Below are 21,018 nucleotides of genomic sequence, written 5' to 3'. Positions count from 1 at the left end.
CACACACACACACACACACACACACACACACACACACACACACACACACACACACACACACACACACACCCTTTTTTTTCATACTTTATAGCTTTTTGAATATTAAAAGGGCAGGCATTATAAGCTGAGGCTTCTGCCAACACTCCCTTTTGGTCAACAAAAAAACATACCAAACCATACCAGGCCCCTTCTTACACCATGGTGTAAGAAGTGTTGTTTGGGAAACCCAGCCAATATCATTTGCAATTTAAGGGTCTGTGAAAATGATCAAATTAAAAATGTTATTCTTATTTATTTTTTCTCGAAAACTCATATCACCAATAAACACAGAAGGGCTGTACAAGTTAAGCGGTTAAGTGAGATGTGAGATTCTGCACTTGTCTTCTGGTCAGACGAAGGAGGAGCCAGGCCCGGAGGCAACCCACAGTGCCTGCAGCCTCCTAGTGTCGCCTACATGTCATCACTGTCTCTGAACCCCCCAAGAGACAGTGGGGGCTGTAGCACACTGCACTAGCATGCCACTTGGACACAGGCCGGGGTCTGATTAGCCTTGGTTGGGTCACCTGGAGGAGGGTGTCTGTTGCAAGACCCAGAAACATCCAATGATTCCAGATTACAACACTGATGATGTGTACAAGTTTGTGTATCAGTAGATTTTATTAATTTGAGTATTTTTAATTACAGTTAAGCTGACAAGTCAAGCAGGGTAAATACAAGGTAATGCATCAAATCCATAGATCATGTATATTATATACTAATGCCACTTTAACATTGAGGTGCCCACATTGTGTAGGTGGCAGTGCCCACACTTTTCCTGTAGGGCAGACTAATGAGGCCATCTATCCCATCACTGAGCAGTGCCTAGACAGGCTCCTGCCCTAATGCCACTGCCCACTGCCCTGGCCTGGCCGGAGTATGCCTGTGATTTGGTGGGAGGAAACCGGAGCAACAGAGGAAGGAAGCCAGCGTGAAGCCGTGAACATGGAGAGAACATCTCAACTCCAGCCAGAAAGTCAGATGTGAAGCCAACAAATTCTTCCTGTGAGGTGACAGTGCTAACCACCACTTCAGCCACTCTTCCTATACAAAATGAAAATCACACCTGTGTGAAGTGAGGGGCGCTATATATTAAAGTCTAACTCATGTTGATTAGGTGATGTAATTGTGATATAAAACAAACGGTGCCAACACAAACATTAAACGCCATTAACAATAAAGAGACAATATGACATAATGAGGTACATTATGACTACATTTTCCCTTCATTGTCAATGGCGTTTACAAAACAAACATTGAACTAAAGACAAACATTAAACCCGTGTATAGGAGGGCCCCTCAAAAACTAGACACACAGGTGATGCATCCCTAACGCAGCATCAATGCTGGTGATGCTGCATCGCCTGCAAACCATACCACTATTCTCCAAGCTAACCATTACTAAACAGAACATGTGTTTGATATGCGTGTAGTAAGTGAGAACTTGCAGGCTCATGTAGAGTGCTCAGGTTACAGTAGGTAGACGTTAACCGAAACAGCAGCAGGTGGCAAACCGCTTTTAGTGGCGTCGCGCGACAGACAGTTTTAAATACTCTTTCAACTTATAAATAATGTACAAGTAGAAAAGGTTTCAACAACACATTCTCAGTTGTAAATATATTTCTGTCGAGTGGCTCTTCGTGTTTTCATTATAGCTGAACAATTGCTTGACTGAATAAACCCAGTAACTCAAGTATGCACGTTTTCCATAGACATTGATCTTTCTCCCCCCCCCCTCTCTCTTCTTATTTTGCAACTTCTACCTGGTGAAATGTCAATTCTCTCAACAAATATGCATTTATAATTTTTGCAAATAATGTGAGCTGTTAACGTTAACTTATAAACTTGATTAGCATGATGCACAAATTCACAATGTGGCTTGTTGGCAAACGAGGTAGTTCCTGTTCCATTTATGAACAAGTTATACACAAATAGCCGTATTTCCCAGAAGAACGAGCTGATAGACCACAGTCACTACACCGCTCAACGACGTTTCACAGAAGGGCAAAATCTAAGGTTACAGTTTACACCCCCATGAGGTCTTCTCTCCACCACGGAGCTCACTTTGCTAGCCTGTGTAGCAACAAGCTACAATAAGACACCGAGGATACGGCCGTGACGTCACAACAAATGTTGATTTAATAAGTCATTTTTGTCGATCGAAAGCTTTGTTAAACGTAGTATACATGATCCTTTCATGACAGCAGCGCTACACGCAGAACACGTCCGCTATGAGGCACTCAGGGGTCACATGACTCACATCAGTGATACATCCTTGGTATTTTAAGAGACCGCGAGCTAAAGCTAATTGATGCTAATGAATAACCACACTTGCCTTGGCGAACAGTGTTGAGCTGGTTCACGCGGAGATCCCAGTATGCAGTTGTTGTATTATCCTTTTGAATAGATCAATTGTCCAGAAAGCAACCGCCGTTGTTGGTAAATCTAAAAGGCTACAACTTCAGTTGGGTTTAGTGTTAGCAGCTGGCTGCTTACTGTAGCTGCTGTGCTAGTAGGTTGTCATTATATATCCAGTTAGTCTCTCTCCACTCCAGCCCCACTGTGACCTCTCCACTACTACCTCTAACCTCTCCACTGACTGGGGAAACAGGTGACATGGCGACATCTAGTGGTACTATCGAGGCATGATAATCATCATTTGCTAAGTTTTTGTAGTTGGTTGGACGCCAACGTTGTAGTACTTTGCAGCAAGCTTCTGCTTCTGAGTGTGGATCTAATTCCACCTTGAATGCATTTTTCTTCATACCATAGCTTATGTATAGCCTACGATTTAGACTCTCGTAGATGTATTTATCGATTCTGATTATTCTTAGAATAATCGATACAAGTCTAAATCTTAGGCTAGTTTATGTACTACTGATCGTGCTTATGCTATAGTGTTTGATTTATTGTATGTTAATGGCATTGTATTAAGTCTTTATTAATTGAATACACTTGACTTGTTACACGCCCTAGGGCTCTTTGTGTTATCCTTTTAGCATCATTGTATAATCGAATCGTACCACAGTACAATTTGCAAGTGACCCGTTAGATATATACAGATACAGATTACAGACAGTTTTTTAATGAATCGAGTTTTCCTTGATAACATTTTAAACATCTTTATTTCCCAAGTGACATAAAATGTTTATTTTGCAACCAGTGCTTGAAGAAATAACAGAAGTGCTGTCACCAATGCAAGGTATGTTGATTTGACGTGGTTTGTGTCCAACTGTCCATACCGAAATGCTGATTTATACAAGTAACAGAATAACTCAACTCTCAGATTGTGTAACACATTAACTCAACTGTAAGACGGGGGGGGGGGGGGGGGGGGGGTCATAAACATATAATGAATGGATCTTTGTGCGCATGTACTTGTATGACTGAGGGCCTTAATGGTGAGTATTATACCAGTAGAATTAGGGAAATAGACATTCTGAAGTTGGTGTTAAGACCAAACCGCAAGAATGATTCCGCACGCAACTCCTTGCAACATACAACTCCTAGCAACTACTTGCAACCATTATCCCCAATGGCAGTTGCAAGGCGTTGCATTGGTGTGGTTAACCTAACTGTTTTGTTGCAAGGGGTTGCGACTAGTTGCAACTTGTGTGGTCTGGACTTGGTTTATAATTACTTGGAAGCTGGTGTCACGCACCAAAAATAGCCGATCAACAAGCTTGGTTGATAGGCTATTTTTGGCTTAAAGGTTAGGGTTGAAATGGCGTGTGTTCTTCTCGGTATGAGATTCCCCATGAGCCCATCTTGTGAACACAGATGAATAAATCCTTAATAATCTGAACTAATTGATAAACAATTAACTGATAATCATAAGTGTACATGTACCCATTTGACAGCTTTTTGTCATAACTTGTCACATTTGCCATCGACAATGAAAGGAGAATTTACGTCATGTGCGTCTGAGCAAATCGGCTTTTTTCTTTCCCGATACCCATAACTTGAGTATTGGTCGATACCGATGGCAAGTACTGATCCGAAACCAGTGTGTAAAAATCACACCCGTGACTGTGTGTGTGTGTTACAGTACTGGGCGTTCTCTGACATCCAGACTGGTAAAGTTCTGACCAAAGTCACCGATGAGAGTGGAGCCTGTGCCCTGACGTGCGTTCAGTTCCATCCCGACGGGCTGATCTTCGGAACGGGAACGGCTGACTCTCAGATCAAGATCTGGGATCTGAAGGAACGAACCAACGTGGCCAAATTCCCTGGACACTCTGGACCCGTGACGTCTATCGCCTTCTCTGAGAACGGATACTACAGGGGCTCAGGACAGCTCTCTGAAGCTATGTAAACAATGGTCTGAAGTTCTCAACTTCTCTGAACACTCGGGCGTGGTGACCGGCGTAGCGTTCAGAGAGAACGCTCAGTTCCTCACCTCGGCTGGGATGGACCGAAGCCTGAAGTTCTACAGCTTGTAGATCTGATATCTGATCTACAACACATGTGGACGGACCGAAGCCTACAGCAGATCTGCAAGCCCTCCTGACGGTAGCTCAGTGGTCCAGGCACCTTGGCTGGTAATCCAGTCTGGCAGTGTGCCGCAGGTTCGACTCCCGATCCCGACGGCCTTTACTGCATGTCTTCCCCCCATCTCTCTCCCCATTTCCTGTCAGCCTACTGTCTGTCCCTCCATAAAAGAATATAAAATAAAGGCGAAAGCCAAAAAAAAAAAAATATGATCTCCAAGCCCTCTTCAAGTCCTACAAGTTGTAGGAGTTTAATATCAGATCTACAAGTTGTTTTCTCCAAGACCGCTTCTTGTAGATGAATGAAAATTAAAAAATAATAAACAACTTAAACGTGACGCGCTCTTTGATCCTGGAAACCAGGCTGTGTGGTTAACCAAACAGCCTGGTTAACCACACCAGGCCAACCTGGTTAACCACCAGGCCAACCTGGTTAACCACACCAGGCCTTTAAAAAAGAAAATTATAATTATATATATATATATATATATAAAAATCACACCCGTGTGAAGTGAGGGGCGCTCTCTTACGTCATATTTGGCAGACATTTGACCTAATTTCTCCTTTCATTGTCAATGGCAAATATGAGACATGTGGGGACAAGATTTACGTCATATTTGGCAGACATTTGACCCAATTTCTCCTTTCATTGTCAATGGCAAATATTGAGACGTGTGGGGACAAAAGCTGTATATAGGAGGGGCTAGCGCCCCTCAAAAATACCGATTTGCTCAGACACGTAAATTCTCCATTCATTGTCAATGGGAATTTGTTTGTGTAAAACGAAAATCTACACTAATAGCTGAATATAGGAGACCCTAGCCCCCGTCAAAAGAAATCTAGGACAGTGGTTCTCAAAGTGGGGTCTATAACTCTGAGAGTGTACAAATGGAACCACTGAATTATCCAGGTAACAGAATATTAACTGCAGCACTGCACCACAAGATTCATATTTCCATCTTCAGCAGACATGTTAATCCCTACCCCTGTAGTTAGGCTACAGTCTGTTGGTTGGGTTGATTTGTTGGCGGCCAAGAAATCAACTGAATGCAATACTAAAACAAGGCTGGGTCCAATAATGGCGTGGCTTCATGTGGATTTTGGATTTCATGTGGCTACATGACATTCCCATGATGCTAGTCATCTATGACCTATGACTCCATATTTAGGCAAGGTTTCAGCACGATTAGACCACCATGCACTTCCTTATAAAAGGAAGTGATTTTTGATTCCGAAACCTATCTTAGGATACGTTGACAAAACGAGCTGGCCATATGGAGTGGGCAGCACTTCCCCTCACGAAGGCCTATCCATTGAAAATCACCTGGGTTTACCAAGTCTGTTGGAAAATGGGCAATCATCAGATCAAGTCTGAAAAAACAGTGAAGGAGCAGGTGCGCTAGGCCCACTAGATGGTTGCCTCAGCCACTAGGCAGTGGGAAAACAAAGATAGCATTGTTTCCTGCTGGGGTCCAGAAAAGGACCCAACACTAAGAAATGTTCAACCAAGAAGTGGACAGGCAGGATTAAAGAACTGCACTTGACGTTCCACGGGCAAAGAAAGATGCACCCTTATCATGGACCTTGTACTGAAATAGTTTCTTCTGAGTCTGTTGTCCATCACCTTGTCTTCTCTGCCAACATACTTCCACCTAAAGGCCAGCCAACACAAACACAGTTTTATGGAAGAATGTAATTGTCCTTTATAACCACATTCAATGCTGTACACACAAGCACATTGTGCATACAGTATATACAGCACACACATGCAGTTGTAATTGTATACATGTAAACACAAGTCACAAACCTGTCCATGGATGTCCCTGCAGAAGCCAGTGGGGAGACCCTGTACTTGGAGTGTAAGACTACACTGGTGCGTCAGGCCCTTTAGCAGCCTCTCTGAACCCTCTTCAGTGTCATCATCTTCTTCCTCCCCGTCACAGCGCACTAACATCACCATGTTTCCCTGCAGTGAGGGTCAAGGTATGGTTATACATTGTGTGTGTGTGTGTGTGTGTGTGTGTGTGTGTGTGGTGTGTGTTTGCGCGTGCACACAGACCCAGGGTGAAAAAGGCACAATGCCCACGGCGCAAAACCTTTGAGCGTTTTTATCGGTACCAAACCCACTTTGGGGGGGGGGGGGGGGGGGGGCAGTAGGGTTATACTACAGAGTCATCAGTACAAATCTAGTACTCTCAGTATATATAATTATATATTCAAATTAATTCCCTGATGAGATCATGACAGATGATTTACTAAATTAGTACAAATCTATAGTCAGCATTGAGCAAGATGTTAACATTAATTTCCTGATAAAGTCATATAAAAACAATTTATTTACTCCAACAGTTTGAGGAGCGCTAGCCCTTCCTATATTCAGCTATAGTGTAGATTAGATTTCTCCTAAATGCCATTGACAATGAATGGAGAATTAATGTCATATATCAGCTATTAAAACAGGTCAGCTTGTTTCTGCAAGCAACAGGTCCAACACTCCCATCTCAAAATACCTTACAAATGTGTGTCTTTTGTATTCTTATACAGCTTTTAATGTTTGTCTTGTCTAGACAAACATTAAATGCTATTGACAATGAACAGAGTTTAATGTTTGTTTTGTCTGTCCCCATGTTACGTCATGATGATGTACGATAAGAGCGCCCCTCACTTCACAGGGGTGTGATTTTTTTTTACTCGTTTTGTAAAAAGTGCCCTTAAGCATGAAAGGAATGAGTGAATGAGAAAGAGAAAAGGGGTGTTAAAAGAAGAAGCCAACCTGTAGCCGGGAGCAGACCAAAGCCCGACAGTAGTGGCTGAAATCCAGCATGGCACCAATGCTCAGCCCCAGGCTCATGAGTACACTTATGTCATCCACCAGAAGTACTGGGGGTCCCCATCCCTCAACCCCAGCTTCCCCACCTGCAGAACCACTCACACTACTTCGGACAAACTCATATAGACCCCGCAGTCCAACATCTGGATTCCTGAGCAGATAGAAGGAATGAGGCCAGATGAGAACATGAGAAGCTCTAGAACAGGCAAGCTTTCTTTTTATAAAAATGTATTTGATGTCTGCAACTCTGCATATATAAACCCTGTATGTCTAAACCATTGCTCACACTGCTATGTGCATGAAACCAGCTCCAAACATAACAGTACTTCAACAGTACATTTCTGCTATCATGGTTAGTGCATCTAGTTACAACTTGTAATTGTGCTAGCCCCTTTCGGGACCCTCGGTTACCTTTTCTGAATTCTGGATGGCGGTACCCTAGGGTCCCTCGAAGCTTATTCCACCCTCCATAGGACGCAGATTTACCCACTGTCTGACTGTTCACGGAGACCTGCTCGGTCGCTTGAGTGTGGGTGAGATGTTTCAAAGATGCATACAACAGCTTTAGGAGACCGCCGCAACATGTGCGAAACGGCATTAACCGCCATTGCCGTTAAGTATTTTTAATCTTTTTTTGTTTTGCTTCACTGAAATGCACACGTTTCCGCGGTCTCCTAAAGCTGTTTTATGCATCTTTGAAACATCTCACCCACACTCAAGCGACGGAGCAGGTCTCCGTGAACAGACAGTGGGTAAATCTGCATCCTATGGAGGGTGGAATAAGCTACGAGGGACCCTATGGTACCACCGGGTAACCGAGGTTCCCGAAAGGGGCTAGTAATTGTGCATGCATGGTGTCTTTAATCTTGCCTTATGCATTAGCCAAATTTGTCCCATGTATTGATGGTACCTTAGAAAGTCCACAACTTGACTTGCTGTGTTGGAATCTTCATGAACCAAAACACCAAGTGATTCTGTTAGACCCTCGAGAAATATCAGCTGCCCCTTTTCCTTTGCTTGGGGAAGACTCACACCCTGGCAACACAGCATTGAGACATTTGCAGGCATAATATGAATTTGTCCACAGGAATAATGAATTAGTCTTTCCCATCTTTATCATTATAGTGAAGCTACACACCACTTGTGCTATCAAACCACAGAAGGTAAAGCAAAGTACACTCACCAGTCTCTGACTGACTGAACTGTAGTGACTGAAGGATTGAACAAGACCAAGAAAACATACTTTGCAGCCCGCTGAAATACAAAAGTCAGATATGTGGTTAAAACCTGCATGATTTATCTTGTTAGCTTAGCCGCAATTTGCGATCTGCTTCTATTAAACGACGTTAAACTCACCAACATTGCAGCTGTAAGGAAAGTTAAGCAGATCGCAAAGCAATTTGGATGAGTAGGGAGTCAATGGAGCCTGAGGGTATTGCAACTCTAGATTCATCCCTATAGCGCCTTTCGGGACCCTCGGTTACCTTTTCTGAATTTTGGACGGCGGTACTTCAAAAAAAGTACTTAACGGCAACGCCGATTAACGCCGCTTCGCACACGTTTCCGCAGACTCCTACTGCTGCTGTATGCATCTTTGAAACATCTCATCAACGAGTCAAGCGACCATGCAGGTCTCCGTGAACAGACAGTGGTAAAGCTGCGTCCTATATATGGAGAGTGGAATAACTAGGAAGGGACCCTAGGCTACCGCCGTCCAAAATTCAGAAAAGGTAAACGAGGGTTCCGAAAGGGGCTAGATTCATCCCTAGCTCCTTTCGGAAACCCTCTGTTAGCTTTTCTGAATTTTGGACGCCTTACTCTAGGGTCCCTGACAGCTTTTTCCGCCCTCCATGAGATGCAGATTTACATACCCTCTGTTCACGGAGAGCGGCGGCGCCGCTTGAGTGTTGGTGAGATGTTACAAAGATGCATAACACAGCTATAGGAGACAACGGAAACGTGTACGAAACCGCATTAACCGTCGATGCTGTTAAGTATTTTTTATCTTTTTTTGAAATTTTGCTTCGCTGAACTTCTCTCTCCTCTCTCTTCCTTGACTTCCTTGTTGACTTCCCATTGTACCGCCTCCCGAGCGGCGACTGGCTAGCTGCACGTCCTAGTTACTGAATGGCCGACCGCGTACATGCAGGATGTTTATAATGCTGTTGTCTTGTGAGGCGGAACATGGGATGTGAGGAAGAGAGAATTTCAGGGATGTGAGGAAGAGAGAATTTCAGAGAAGCCAAAACTTTAAAAAACAATACTTAACGGCATCGGCGGTTAATGCGGTTTCGTACACGTTTCCGTTGTCTCCTATAGCTGTTATGCATCTTTGAAACATCTCACCAACACTCAAGCGGCGCCGCCGCTCTCTGTGAACAGAGGGTATGTAAATCTGCATCCCATGGAGGGTGGAATAAGCTGTCAGGGACCCTAGGGTAGCGCATCCAAAATTCAGAAAAGCTAACCCCGAAAGGGGCTAGATAGATTCATCCCATTATAAAAAAAACATCTAGAGTTGCAAATTGCGGCTATTGTTAGACATGGCAATACACTGCAGAGTAGAAACTCACCTCTTAGATAAAAGGAGAGGAAGTGATGAATGAGAAAGGAGGCATCAGTCTGTCTATCAGACACCAAGATAAATTCCCCCTGTATGGAAATGTTAATCAAAGTCACTGTAACTAAGTGTGGTTCTTTACAATTTATTCAGTGAGGTTAGCGTTAGTTGCATTATAATGCAACTAACGTTACTTAATACATTTTATGAATGATTATAGTGCACACTGCAACTTGACAGTGCAAAGTGCAAACAAAACATACAATACAGCACAAAAAACACAACACACTAAACAAGATGCAGTCCACGAAAAGCCAAAATAATCACCTGTTTGAAGTTCTCGGGACTCGTGTTGAGAATACTATTAAGCTCTGTAAACATAGCTGATCGTTACCATTACCGTAGGTATGAGAACAAGTTCACTTTGGAGAACAGATGCCAGAGAATATTTTCTTTCGATGTATTGGGATGCAGTGGTTTAACAAGTTAAAATGTGAAGCTTGACTGCTTTCATTTCACTTAGCTATAGCAAAGCAATATCTGCTTGATGACAGTGCGCATGAGCTCTTCTTCTTCTTTTTGTTTTACGGAAGCTGGCATCCAGTTTTTGGTGCATTACCGCCACCTTGTGACCCAACCCACACACATACCGGTACACTCTCTCTCTCTCTCTCTCTCTCTCTCTCTCTCTCTCTCTCTCTCTCTCTCTCTCTCTCTCTCTCTCTCTCTCTCTCTCTCTCTCACACACACACACACACACACACACACACACATGTGTTGCAGATATTGATTGGTTGTTTCAGTTAAACAATATGGCATCAGACGTAGCAATTACCATCAAGCGTCATGGTTCTCGCATTCCAGTCTCCTCACGGAGGAGACTGCCGACGAGCGGTGCCGTCGTCTGGCCAGAACTAGAGTTCAAACCCTGTACACTCAAGACACTGCCCCCGCTGCCACCCTTAGATCTCCATATATGGAGCTGACCTGTTCTGACATTCGATATGTTGATCTGACCTCATCAAAGTGAAGAAGAGGAGGGCAGGTAGACAGACAGGGCAGGGTTGAGAGGGCGGGCATCATGTCATCCTTACACTGCACTTATACCTGCATGGGTTTGAGGTCATTCAGCGGCTTGGCATGGGGCCAAAAGAGAACGGGGGTCTTGGATTCTTCTTAAGAGGCCCGTCATTGTTGGGTATAGTGGAAGCTCCCAGTTGAAGGTCAACTTTCCCTGCAAGAATAATAGGTTAACCGTAATATCAAAGCCATGCAGACACAGACACACGACATGCAAAAACTATTAGCCTATAGTAGCCAAAAAGTGAACCCGGACATGTTGAGTACACCAACGTTTTATGTTAGAAATGTTTAGTATGGGTCCCCAGCATGTAGAAACTGCCGGATGCTAACTTGCATATGTTGGGCAATTTTCATAATTGGCATAATATGTGACCATACCATTAACAACCTATAGAAGGCAAAATATTCAAAATTTCATCATGCTTTATCTTGCATGTGATGTGTCAAACTAGGGGGTTTTCATGATGCTGAATCCATTCCAAGCATTAGTTTTGCAAAAAACACTCATTGGGCTTAAAACGGCCATGCCCACTTGCCCAAATGTGCTGACATCATCAATTTGTGATTGATTGATTGATTGATTGATTGATTGATTGATTGATTGATTGATTGATTGATAATTGTATTAGACAATAAGATGCAAACAGTACAGGGTACAGTCAAGCAGTGAAGCACAGCATTGGTCCAAAAGGACAGCACGGAAGAAAGACCTTGCTCCATTCGGGTCCCATGCATTCACAATGACAAGAGGGACAACAAACAATACGTTTCTCAAACACATTAAATCTACATGTACAGGTTGGAATAGAAATACATTAATAAAACAAAAGGGGGGGGGGGGCAATCACCTTCTCTCCCTTTGACCTGATGACAGTGACAGGTGAGTTTTCAGACCCTTTTTAAAGGAAACCAGTGATCTGCTTGTTTTGAGGGAAGGGGGCAAGGCATTCCACACTTGAGTGGCAGTGCTGTGAAATGTGAATTTACCCATATTTGTTCTGAAAATGGGTGGCACCAGATCATTATTTATGCTCCCTCTAGTATTATGGCTGTGGGAGTTGCTCACCTTTTTGAGGTAATCAGTCAAGTAAATGGGCACTGTGGGCATGGATGGCAGAGCTGCATTTATACTCTTGAATGCTAGTCCCATTTTGGTGGTATATAGACTAGACTAGAGCAGTGGTTTTCAAAACTGAGTCCATTATTGTTCATAATTTTTTCATAATTTTTTCATAATTTTTTCATCATTATTTCATCATTTTTTCATCATTTTTTCATCATTTTAAGTTATTTTACTTGTTTATAAAGCTTTAAATAGTCTCTCGCTCCCACCTATCTCCAGGACTGCTTGCCCAGGTATGTCCCAAACCGCCTCCTTAGGTCACAATTTTTTCAACATTTTAAGTTATTTTACTTGTTTATAAAGCTTTAAATAGTCTCTCGCTCCCACCTATCTCCAGGACTGCTTGCCCAGGTATGTCCCAAACCTGACCTAAGGGCACCCTGGTGGCCATCTTGGTGGTATATAGACTAGACTAGAGCAGTGGTTTTCAACACTGAGTCCATTATTGTTCATCATTTGTTCATCATTTGCATCATTTTTTTCATCATTTTTTCATCATTTTAAGTTATTTTACTTGTTTATAAAGCTTTAAATAGTCTCTCGCTCCCACCTATCTCCAGGACTGCTTGCCCAGGTATGTCCCAAACCTGACCTAAGGGCACCCTGTCTATTATTGTTCATCATTTTTTCATCATTTTTTAATCATTTTAAGTTATTTTACTTGTAATTGTAACAGCTGAAATCAATAAAAGGAGACTTTTACAGGGGAAAAAACGTTTCTGCTTACCTAATCATCACTCCTGCCTACCAGTGACATCATTGTCAGGCTCCCCCCCCCCCTTTTCCCCTTTTTTCATAATACCATGTTAACTTCTGAACTGTCCACAGCCTCCATGGTTGAGTTATTATATTATTTAGATGTTTTTTTCTTTTCTTTTTTTAATTTCTGCTAAGTAGCAAGTATATATGTTTAAATGATTTCTATTTATATTAGGATAAGTTTGCGCAACTGTAAAGATAAACAGAAGTGAGGGGGCATTGGCTTCACTTCACTTGAATCCCTGGGGAGATTAGGGGGGTCATCAGAAATGTAATGACACTAGGCTCAAACTGTTATCACATAACATTATCATAGATCAGCCATCCAGTACCTGCCACCATAAATACTGTGCATGGAAAATCATGAATCTCCCATTCATTTGATGGGAGACCATTCCACCTCGGTGTGGTTAATTATTATGGCTAGATGTCCATCAGAAAAGAAGCCAATTAAAGACTCCTCTTATGACCCACTGCATGCCTAGAGCCTCATTTGTAAACCAGATTATATTTCGAGGCTCACTCTCCCTGCCCCATTCAGTTTCCTTGCTTTTGGTTTCAGGTCTTTCATTCCCCAGATGTCTTTGTATGATGGTGTGTGTGTGTGTGTGTGTGTGTGTGTGTGTGTGTGTGTGTGTGTGTGTGCGTGCGTGCGTGCGTGCGTGCGTGCGTGCGTGCGTGCGTGCGTGCGTGCGTGTGTGCGTGCGTACACACTACAGTCTACATCTACACACACATGTGATCATTTGTGCACTGTTTGTGTTTGTGTGCCTGCATGCATGGATCACAGTGTATGTGTAAGTGTGTAAGTGTTTGCCTGGATCAGCCAATCCCGAAGCCCCCTTCAGATTCCTAACACCATCATTATCATTCCACTGCACCCTCAGCCAATCACAGCTTCCCAATGAGTCTAAAGTCCCAGCAGACTCGGCACAGAGAGGCAGAAATACTGAAAAGAGTGATTTTGCCACACCCTCACCATGCCCTCTATTTCCTTCTTTTTTCCTCCCCCCATCAACTCCCCTTCCATCACCTATTGCGACCCCCCTTGTAGTCCACTTGACAAGGGCATCATCATCATCATAATCCCTGAATAATACTTGGTTGTGCACTGGTGTTAATTGTGCACCAAAAACGGCAGATCTACAAGCTTTTGCAGCTTGTAGAGCTTTGAATCACCCCTAACTGTGATAAAAGTGACCAACAATGCAGTCACTGTCAAAGCGTCATGTGAAGGTTATGAGACAACTGTAAGTGACAGCTGGCCAGCTGTGTAGGAGTGGGGATTTAGGTCGGATGAAGAGATGGCTGGTGTAGCGGGCACTCTAATGTGGAAAGGAGAGCGTTGTTAATGCTAACATGTCCCACGGATGGGATGGTCTATTACGAGATGACTTTACTGGTTTAATCTCCTCCAGCCATCAGCATTCTCTGTAAAAGAAAGAAAGAGAAAGAGAGAGAGAGAGAGAGAGAGAGAGAGAGAGAGAGAGAGAGAGAGAGAGAGAGAGAGAGGTGTGTGTGCATGGGCGTGTGTGTGCGTTTGTGTGAGACTGTGTGTGTATCTGACTATCTATGTTTGATGGGAGTGTGTCAGAGAGTATGCATGCATACAGGCAGCATCTTTGTGTGTTTGTGTGTGCGTACGTGCAAATGGAGTGGAGAGAGAGATAAGAGTTCATTGCCTCGAGTCTAGTGCTATTTTATCATGGCATTGGGATGCAGTCCCATAGTCATGAATCCCTCCTCCTCTCAAGCTGCACTTGCATGAAAAACACACCAACAGCAGATAAGAGGGGAGGAGGAGGAGCCGAGGAGGAGTGAGAGAGAGAGAGGGGGGGGGGATTATGTTGCAGCCATGCACTGTCTGGATCCAGGAATGATTTATGAGCATGCATTGCTGTGGCCAGCCCCTGTACCTGTTGTACTATCACAACACACCACATACACACACAGGCATAATACATTTACACACAGCAGCAGTGTAACAGCAGCCATGCACACAGTTGCACGCACACGCACACACACACACACACACACACACACACACACACACACACCCTAGGTAGGTCCTCGCTGTATGTCCCATGGGAGGAGACCCCCTGGCAGACCATAGACCAAGGACCAAATGCGGGGATATATCTCCACACTGGCCTTGGAACACCTCGGTTTCCCTCAGGAAGAAGTTGCTCTGGAAAGGGAAGTCTGGAGCTCTCTCAGGGACCAGATTCCGGATAAGCAGTTGAAGATGGATAGATGGATGTTGCTCTATAGTGGTTGAAATTACAAATTATATTAGACAGGAGCTTGTGCTTGGATGGTATGAATGGTAACAGATGATGTTGGTCACTGTGTTCGTCACTGTTGGATACAAACATTGTTTCTTGAACAATGTTTCTTTCCTTCAGTAACTAATGAGGTTTTTGAAAAATAATGTCATAATGTGATGTGACTGTTGCAGAAAAAACGTTTTTCTGCAACAGTCACATTATGATCCGAGGAATTCTTTGTATTTATTTTTGTCTCGCTGCCTGTTGGTAACATAATGCACACTTGTTACCATGGTTATCCTGCAGTGCTTTTGAATTAGTCTGTATTGACTTCATAGACATCCCTTTACTTAATTATGCATTCTTACACTGCTCCGCGTGTCCCCTCGCTGGTGCTTGTTGTTGTGTGTGGTATCTGGTATGTTCAAGAGAGAGAGGGGGGGGGGGGGGGGGGGGTAATTGCTTTTTTTTGCAGCATCTTGCCCACAGCAAATTTCCCATTCTAAATAAAGCCTTTCTTTATGTTACCAAAAGCCTTTTTATGTCACCAAAAGAAATGTTGCTCTCTCCATTATGGAAGAAACAGAGCCACCAAATCACCCCCCAGCCTGGGAAGGATTCCCACAATGCCACTGTTTAACCAAGAGGCAGTGCAAGCTTTCTGTGTGATCACAAGAAGCAGTCCAACAAAGGGCCGGCACTGCCGAGGCCTCCTTTGAGACTCATTGAGAATTCAAGGCTGGTATGTGTGATCTGAGAAGGCTAAAAGCGAGGGAGTGGGAGTGAGCATGTGATGTTGACAGATGCACTGTTATGTATGAATGTCCTGTGCAAATTATGTATTTGTTGGATGTGTATAGCCTTGTCCTAGCTTTGGCATTCTAAATGTGACGCAATTTCTTAACGATTGCCCACAGAGGTCTTGGAGGTGTGAGCACTTGAGTGCACGCTTTTGTCGATAGTGTACATGTGTGTGTGTGTGTGTGTGTGTGTGTGTGTGTGTGTGTGTGTGTGTGTGTGTGTGTGTGTGTGTGTGTGTGTGTGTGTGTGTGTGTGTGTGCATGTGCGTGTGCGCATGTGCGCGTGTGTGAGCGTGCGCATATGTGCATTCGTGTGTGGGTCCATGTATGCATGCGTGCGTGTGTGAGTAACCGGGGCTGCAATAACTATTCCAACTGAAGCAGTGGGAGAGAGCAGTTTATGTGAAAGCAGGAAACGTGCACTAGCAGCAGCCTGGCAGGGGAGCTGGCTTCATGAAGTACTCAGTACTGTATAGCCTACTGTATGTTTGCATCAATGTACATGTGGAATGTACATTAAGATAACTGTAGGCTCTCCTGCACAGATTTATTTACCAATGGTTAAACGCTTGTACAAAAGTAATATCTACTGTGTGTATCTATTGTCTGGGTGCTTTGGCTTTGGCCATTTTTGTTTATTTATTGCTATACTACTGATGTGCTAATAATTCATTTAACCTATGTTGGTATATTGAACATAATAGGGCGCCTAATATTTAGTACATAGATGTGACTGAGGTTATTTATATTGCTATCTTGTGTAATTCAATCTAATATCTGTTCTCTGTATTTTGTACTAGTTTTCCTTAAACAAACCCATCAGTTACATTTTATGAAGGAGGACTTTCCTTGATGAAGCCACATTTAACAGTAACAAGTAGCATATACTGGTATGAATAAAAGCGCTATGTGGCCTGTGCCAGGCATCTTGGCTGGTAATCCAGCATGACAGTGTGTCGCGAGTTCGAGTCCCGATCCCGACGAACTTTACTGTGTGTCTTCCCCCATCTCTCTCCCCGTTTCCTGTCTACCTACCGTACCTATATATCTATCAAAAGGACAAAAAGCCCCAAAAATATCTTAAAAAAACAAAAACAAAAAATACTGTGTAGTCTACAAACATAACTAGTCAGTATCAATCTAAGTGGTATAAAGTATTTATGACAGCTCTCTTTGTCTTTGTATTATATAAGGAAATCCCATGACACTACTGTTTAACCCAATAAGACCTGAGACCAGATTCTACAAATGTCTTCTAAATCCTGACAGTTTTCTGAAGAAAAAAAATGTTTTCTATGTCAATGGTTCTCAAACTATTTCATGTCAAAGGACCCCAATTGGCCGCCAACCCCCATCTGAAAATATGTTGTTCCAGCGACCCACCCAGAAGCAAAGCTATGAGTTAAAAACGTTCGCTGTGAAAGAATATATATTCAAAGATATGCACACGTTTTCACAATTTTTCAAAAATAGCAGGTCTTATAAGCTTATAAGCTCGTAGCTCTGGTCCGTAGCTCTAAATGCAACTGTTACTGTCAACTTCCGGGGCTCGCATGAATGCAGACCAGCAGCTAATAAGCTTGTAGCGTGTAGATGTGCTATTTTTCAACAGCTAAAGTTTCAAAGAGTTGTTACAGTGGTTAAAAGCTAAGGTCGACACAGAATGGGTGAAACATTTAACAATGAAATGCTATACAAAGTGTGTTTCCATTTGAGTTTGTACTGCTAGTAATTCAGGCATGGGGAGAAGTGACAACTACAGTATGCTGAGGAAAAGACACACGGGACACAATGACATAATGTTAAAAAGGTTTATTTTAACAACTGTCTGATTTTTTATTTTCTTCAGTTTGAAGTCCCAAAAAAGTACAAAATAAAACAAGTACATCAAAGGATTAAAAATCACGTCAATGAAAACGAAGACACATCGTGTTGTTTCTTTATATCAATCCAAGCATTTTTTCCAATATTTATACATACTCACTGGATTAGTCAGACAAACATCAAAACCTCTCAGTAGCTTTTTATCTTTTTTACAATGATCTTTAACTTCTTTTAAACTTCTGTATGACTCTTATTCTTTTTACAAAATACACCAATGCAGGCAGGGGAGGGTGTGAATGCATACATGTAAAATGTGACTATGTTCAACTATGTTTTCTTTTCTTTTTTCCTCGCTGTATACTGTATGTACGTATGTAATCAACTGTGTGTGTGTGTGTGTGTGTGTGTGTGTGTGTGTGTGTGTGTGTGTGTGTGTGTGTGTGTGTGTGTGTGTGTGTGTTCATATACATATCAGTGTGTGTACTGTAGTGAAAGGTTTGTTTGCTTGTTTGTGTGTGTGTGTGTGTGTGTGTGTGTGTGTGTGTGTGTGTGTGTGTGTGTGTGTGTGTGTGTGTGTGTGTGTGTGTGTGTGTGTGTGTGTGTGTGTGCGCGTGCGCATGTTCGTGCAGGTAAGGGAGATATGGGGCAGAAGAGTGACACCAACAAAGGGGGAGGGGCTGCGAGGCAGGAGCGTGAGTGGAAGGAAAGGGGGTTGCTTGGCAACGGCAGGGAAAGCAGTACAAGTGGCATGAGTACTTTCAGTTGGGATGTTGGTGGTGGACGGTGGTGGTGTTGACGGAGGTCGTTGGTTTTTTGCAGCGGCCTGTGCCGCTTGGTGGCAGTGTTGCCGTGTCGGAGACATTTGTAGACTTGGTTGGTTTGTTGAGTTGACCAGTTGGATATACAGTATTCGGCAGTGCAGTGAATAGACAAGAGAGGCAGGGCATCTGACTCTCATCGCCGGCATGCCTCGGACGGTGGCCTTGTTGTTGGCGTCGTTGTTTTACATCATGTTGTTCTGCAGTGAATTCACCTCCGAGGAGTTGTCCTCGCCCAGGACCTTGTGGTTTTCATGTTTGGGGGTCAGGGAGTTGTGTATGTTGAGGGAGTCGTCCTCCGTGGGCGGGGTCTTCACGGGGTCCTCCAGCTTGTTCTGGGCATTAGGATCATCCTGGTGGATGTGTGGGGGGGAAGAGAACACTGTCAGAGAATCCCTCACCTGGAGAAACCTTCTCCTCATGCTAACCACTTTCAACCTGGCCTTCCTATTCTGGGCATGTTATGATAGCAGATCTACAAGCTCACACCATGTTATGATAGCAGATCTACAAGCTCACAACATGTTATGATAGAAGATCTACAAGCTTGCAACATGTTATGATAGCAGATAAGCTCACAACATATAGCAGATCTACATGTTCACAACATGTTATGATAGCAGATAAGCTCACAACATATAGCAGATCTACATGTTCACAACATGTTATGATAGCAGATAAGCTCACAACATATAGCAGATCTACATGCTCACAACATGTTATGATAGCAGATCTAAATGCTCACATGTTGTTATGACAGCAGATCTACAAGCTCACAACATGTTCTTATAGAAGATCTGTGTAGATTGGCTATTTTAATTATTTGTCGTACGACAATATAGGGCTTAAGATTAAACAGAGTGGTTTGACCAGGTTGATGGGAAATGCTGCTTTTAATGACACTCACTTTCACAGCTGTTTCTGAAAAGCATCTAAATTCACCTTTACTCCACCACAATGAGGCACCACAGATAAACTGTAGTCTGCTAAATGCTTCTGGCAAAGCCAAACCAGGACTATAAATACATTTGGGATACAGGTTTTATGAAATGATTTTGTTTTGAAATGCTATTTAAACAAACACAGCCCAATAGTGTACAGAAATCTGTTGCAGGAAAAACAATTGAAATATCTCCCAATCTTCCCATTATAACCAACAGTGGTTGGCTGCATTGGAGTGCGGGCTCCGTTGTTATTTCTGCACAATAATCATCATACTTGGATCGTGTATCTTCGCTGTTAGGCAGAAACATTGTATCTCCATTTTCTTTATCTTTTTTTTTATTATAAATGCCCTATTTTATACTTCAATGTATGACAGCTAAAGTAACTAAAATAGCTGATCTACAGCTCACACAGCATCGCAATGCGACGTGAAGTGAGCTTGTATGGGATATTTTTATTTTCTTTTTTTTATTTGAACAATGTATTAAAAAATGTAACCTATGCCCAAAATAGGGACACCAGGTTTAAAGTCTCTCTGTGTGTTCTATAAATATTTAACATTATATTTCCCCATTTCCCGGAAAGGTACGGTTTTAGGACATACAAGGTTTTTGCACGACAACGACGACAATTTGGTTGGTTGTGACTGTGAGGACACTAGGGTGACCTGTATGAGCGAGATCCCCATAACCCACCAACAGGCAACCTGAACCCGACCACCCAGGAGGAAGCACATGCACATTCACATGCAAGACCCCCCCCCACCCCCACTCTGCCCCCATCCCAACCCTCATAATACATGTCGCTCATACAGCACCCGTCCATCTCCCATTGTAAGAACAAAACAACTACCACACATACTGACCAACCCCAGCATGTTGTTTGTGGGACCACCATCATTATGTACCCAAGCAGTTGCTGGGAAAATAAAAACAAAGCGTTTAAGAGGCAACTGCTCTTTTATTTCAATTTACCTGAATTGAATTAGCCTAAGGTCAGGGGAAAAAACAATGACTGCAGAATCTGTTCAACCCGGAGTTTTTCCTGGCCTTTTATCTCCATTAATATTGCATGGCGTCATCGACCCTGCTGCGCTGAAGCATCCTGAGGTGCCAGACTTTGCCTGTCCACAGGCTGACAGGCACACTGGCTAATGCGGGCGCGCGCACACACAGACACACGCACATACATACATAAACATACATGCGCACAGACACACAGATACACACGCACGCACGCACGAATGCACGCACGCACGCACGCACGCACGCACGTACACACACACAATCAGACACAACACAGACATAAGATATGTCCTATAGGCACCCCCCGTCTCTCTCTCACATACACACAGTCACACAGTCACACACACACACACACACACACACACACACACACACACACACACACACACACACACACACACACACACACACACACACACACACACACACACACACACACACACACACAAGATCGGCAG

At 43.3% G+C, this 21,018-nt stretch overlaps 3 protein-coding genes across 8 annotated transcripts in view; all 3 read right to left on the bottom strand.

The window, feature by feature from the left end:
- The window catches only part of scap (SREBF chaperone), a 44,661-nt gene extending 42,036 nt beyond the window's left edge, over window positions 1-2,625 (bottom strand). The window contains exon 1 of the mRNA XM_079502512.1: window positions 2,372-2,625. The gene's annotated coding sequence lies outside the window, so the exon portion shown is untranslated. The remainder of the gene's footprint in view (window positions 1-2,371) is intronic.
- A 517-nt stretch (window positions 2,626-3,142) lies between these two features.
- Window positions 3,143-10,486, bottom strand: elp6 (elongator acetyltransferase complex subunit 6). Of its 2 annotated transcripts, XR_013790302.1 has the most exons (8): window positions 10,244-10,486; window positions 9,930-10,008; window positions 8,540-8,610; window positions 8,267-8,391; window positions 7,300-7,507; window positions 6,334-6,492; window positions 3,677-6,178; window positions 3,143-3,635 (listed from the first exon to the last, which is right to left on the bottom strand). XR_013790302.1 is itself a non-coding variant. In XM_079504822.1 (7 exons), the coding sequence occupies exons 1-7, from the start codon at window positions 10,295-10,297 to the stop codon at window positions 6,053-6,055; spliced, it is 822 nt and encodes a 273-aa protein (XP_079360948.1). In that variant the 5' UTR covers window positions 10,298-10,486; the 3' UTR covers window positions 3,143-6,052. The 2 variants fall into 2 exon arrangements, 1 of the variants encoding a protein (XP_079360948.1); XM_079504822.1 differs by having other exon boundaries at window positions 3,143-6,178.
- Window positions 10,487-17,755: 7,269 nt separating this feature from the next.
- Window positions 17,756-21,018, bottom strand: part of cspg5a (chondroitin sulfate proteoglycan 5a) — a 37,782-nt gene continuing 34,519 nt past the window's right edge. For all 5 annotated transcript variants that reach the window (XM_079503915.1, XM_079503916.1, XM_079503918.1 and 2 more), the window contains one exon: window positions 17,756-18,943. In XM_079503915.1, the coding sequence (XP_079360041.1) occupies window positions 18,776-18,943 (168 nt within the window). In that variant the 3' untranslated portion in view covers window positions 17,756-18,775. The remainder of the gene's footprint in view (window positions 18,944-21,018) is intronic.

This window comes from Electrona antarctica (genome assembly GCF_951216825.1).
Source record: "Electrona antarctica genome assembly, chromosome: 6".
Lineage (NCBI taxonomy): Eukaryota > Metazoa > Chordata > Actinopteri > Myctophiformes > Myctophidae > Electrona > Electrona antarctica.
The sequence above is the reverse complement of the archived record's forward strand: the minus strand, read 5'-3'. Positions and strand labels throughout refer to the sequence as shown.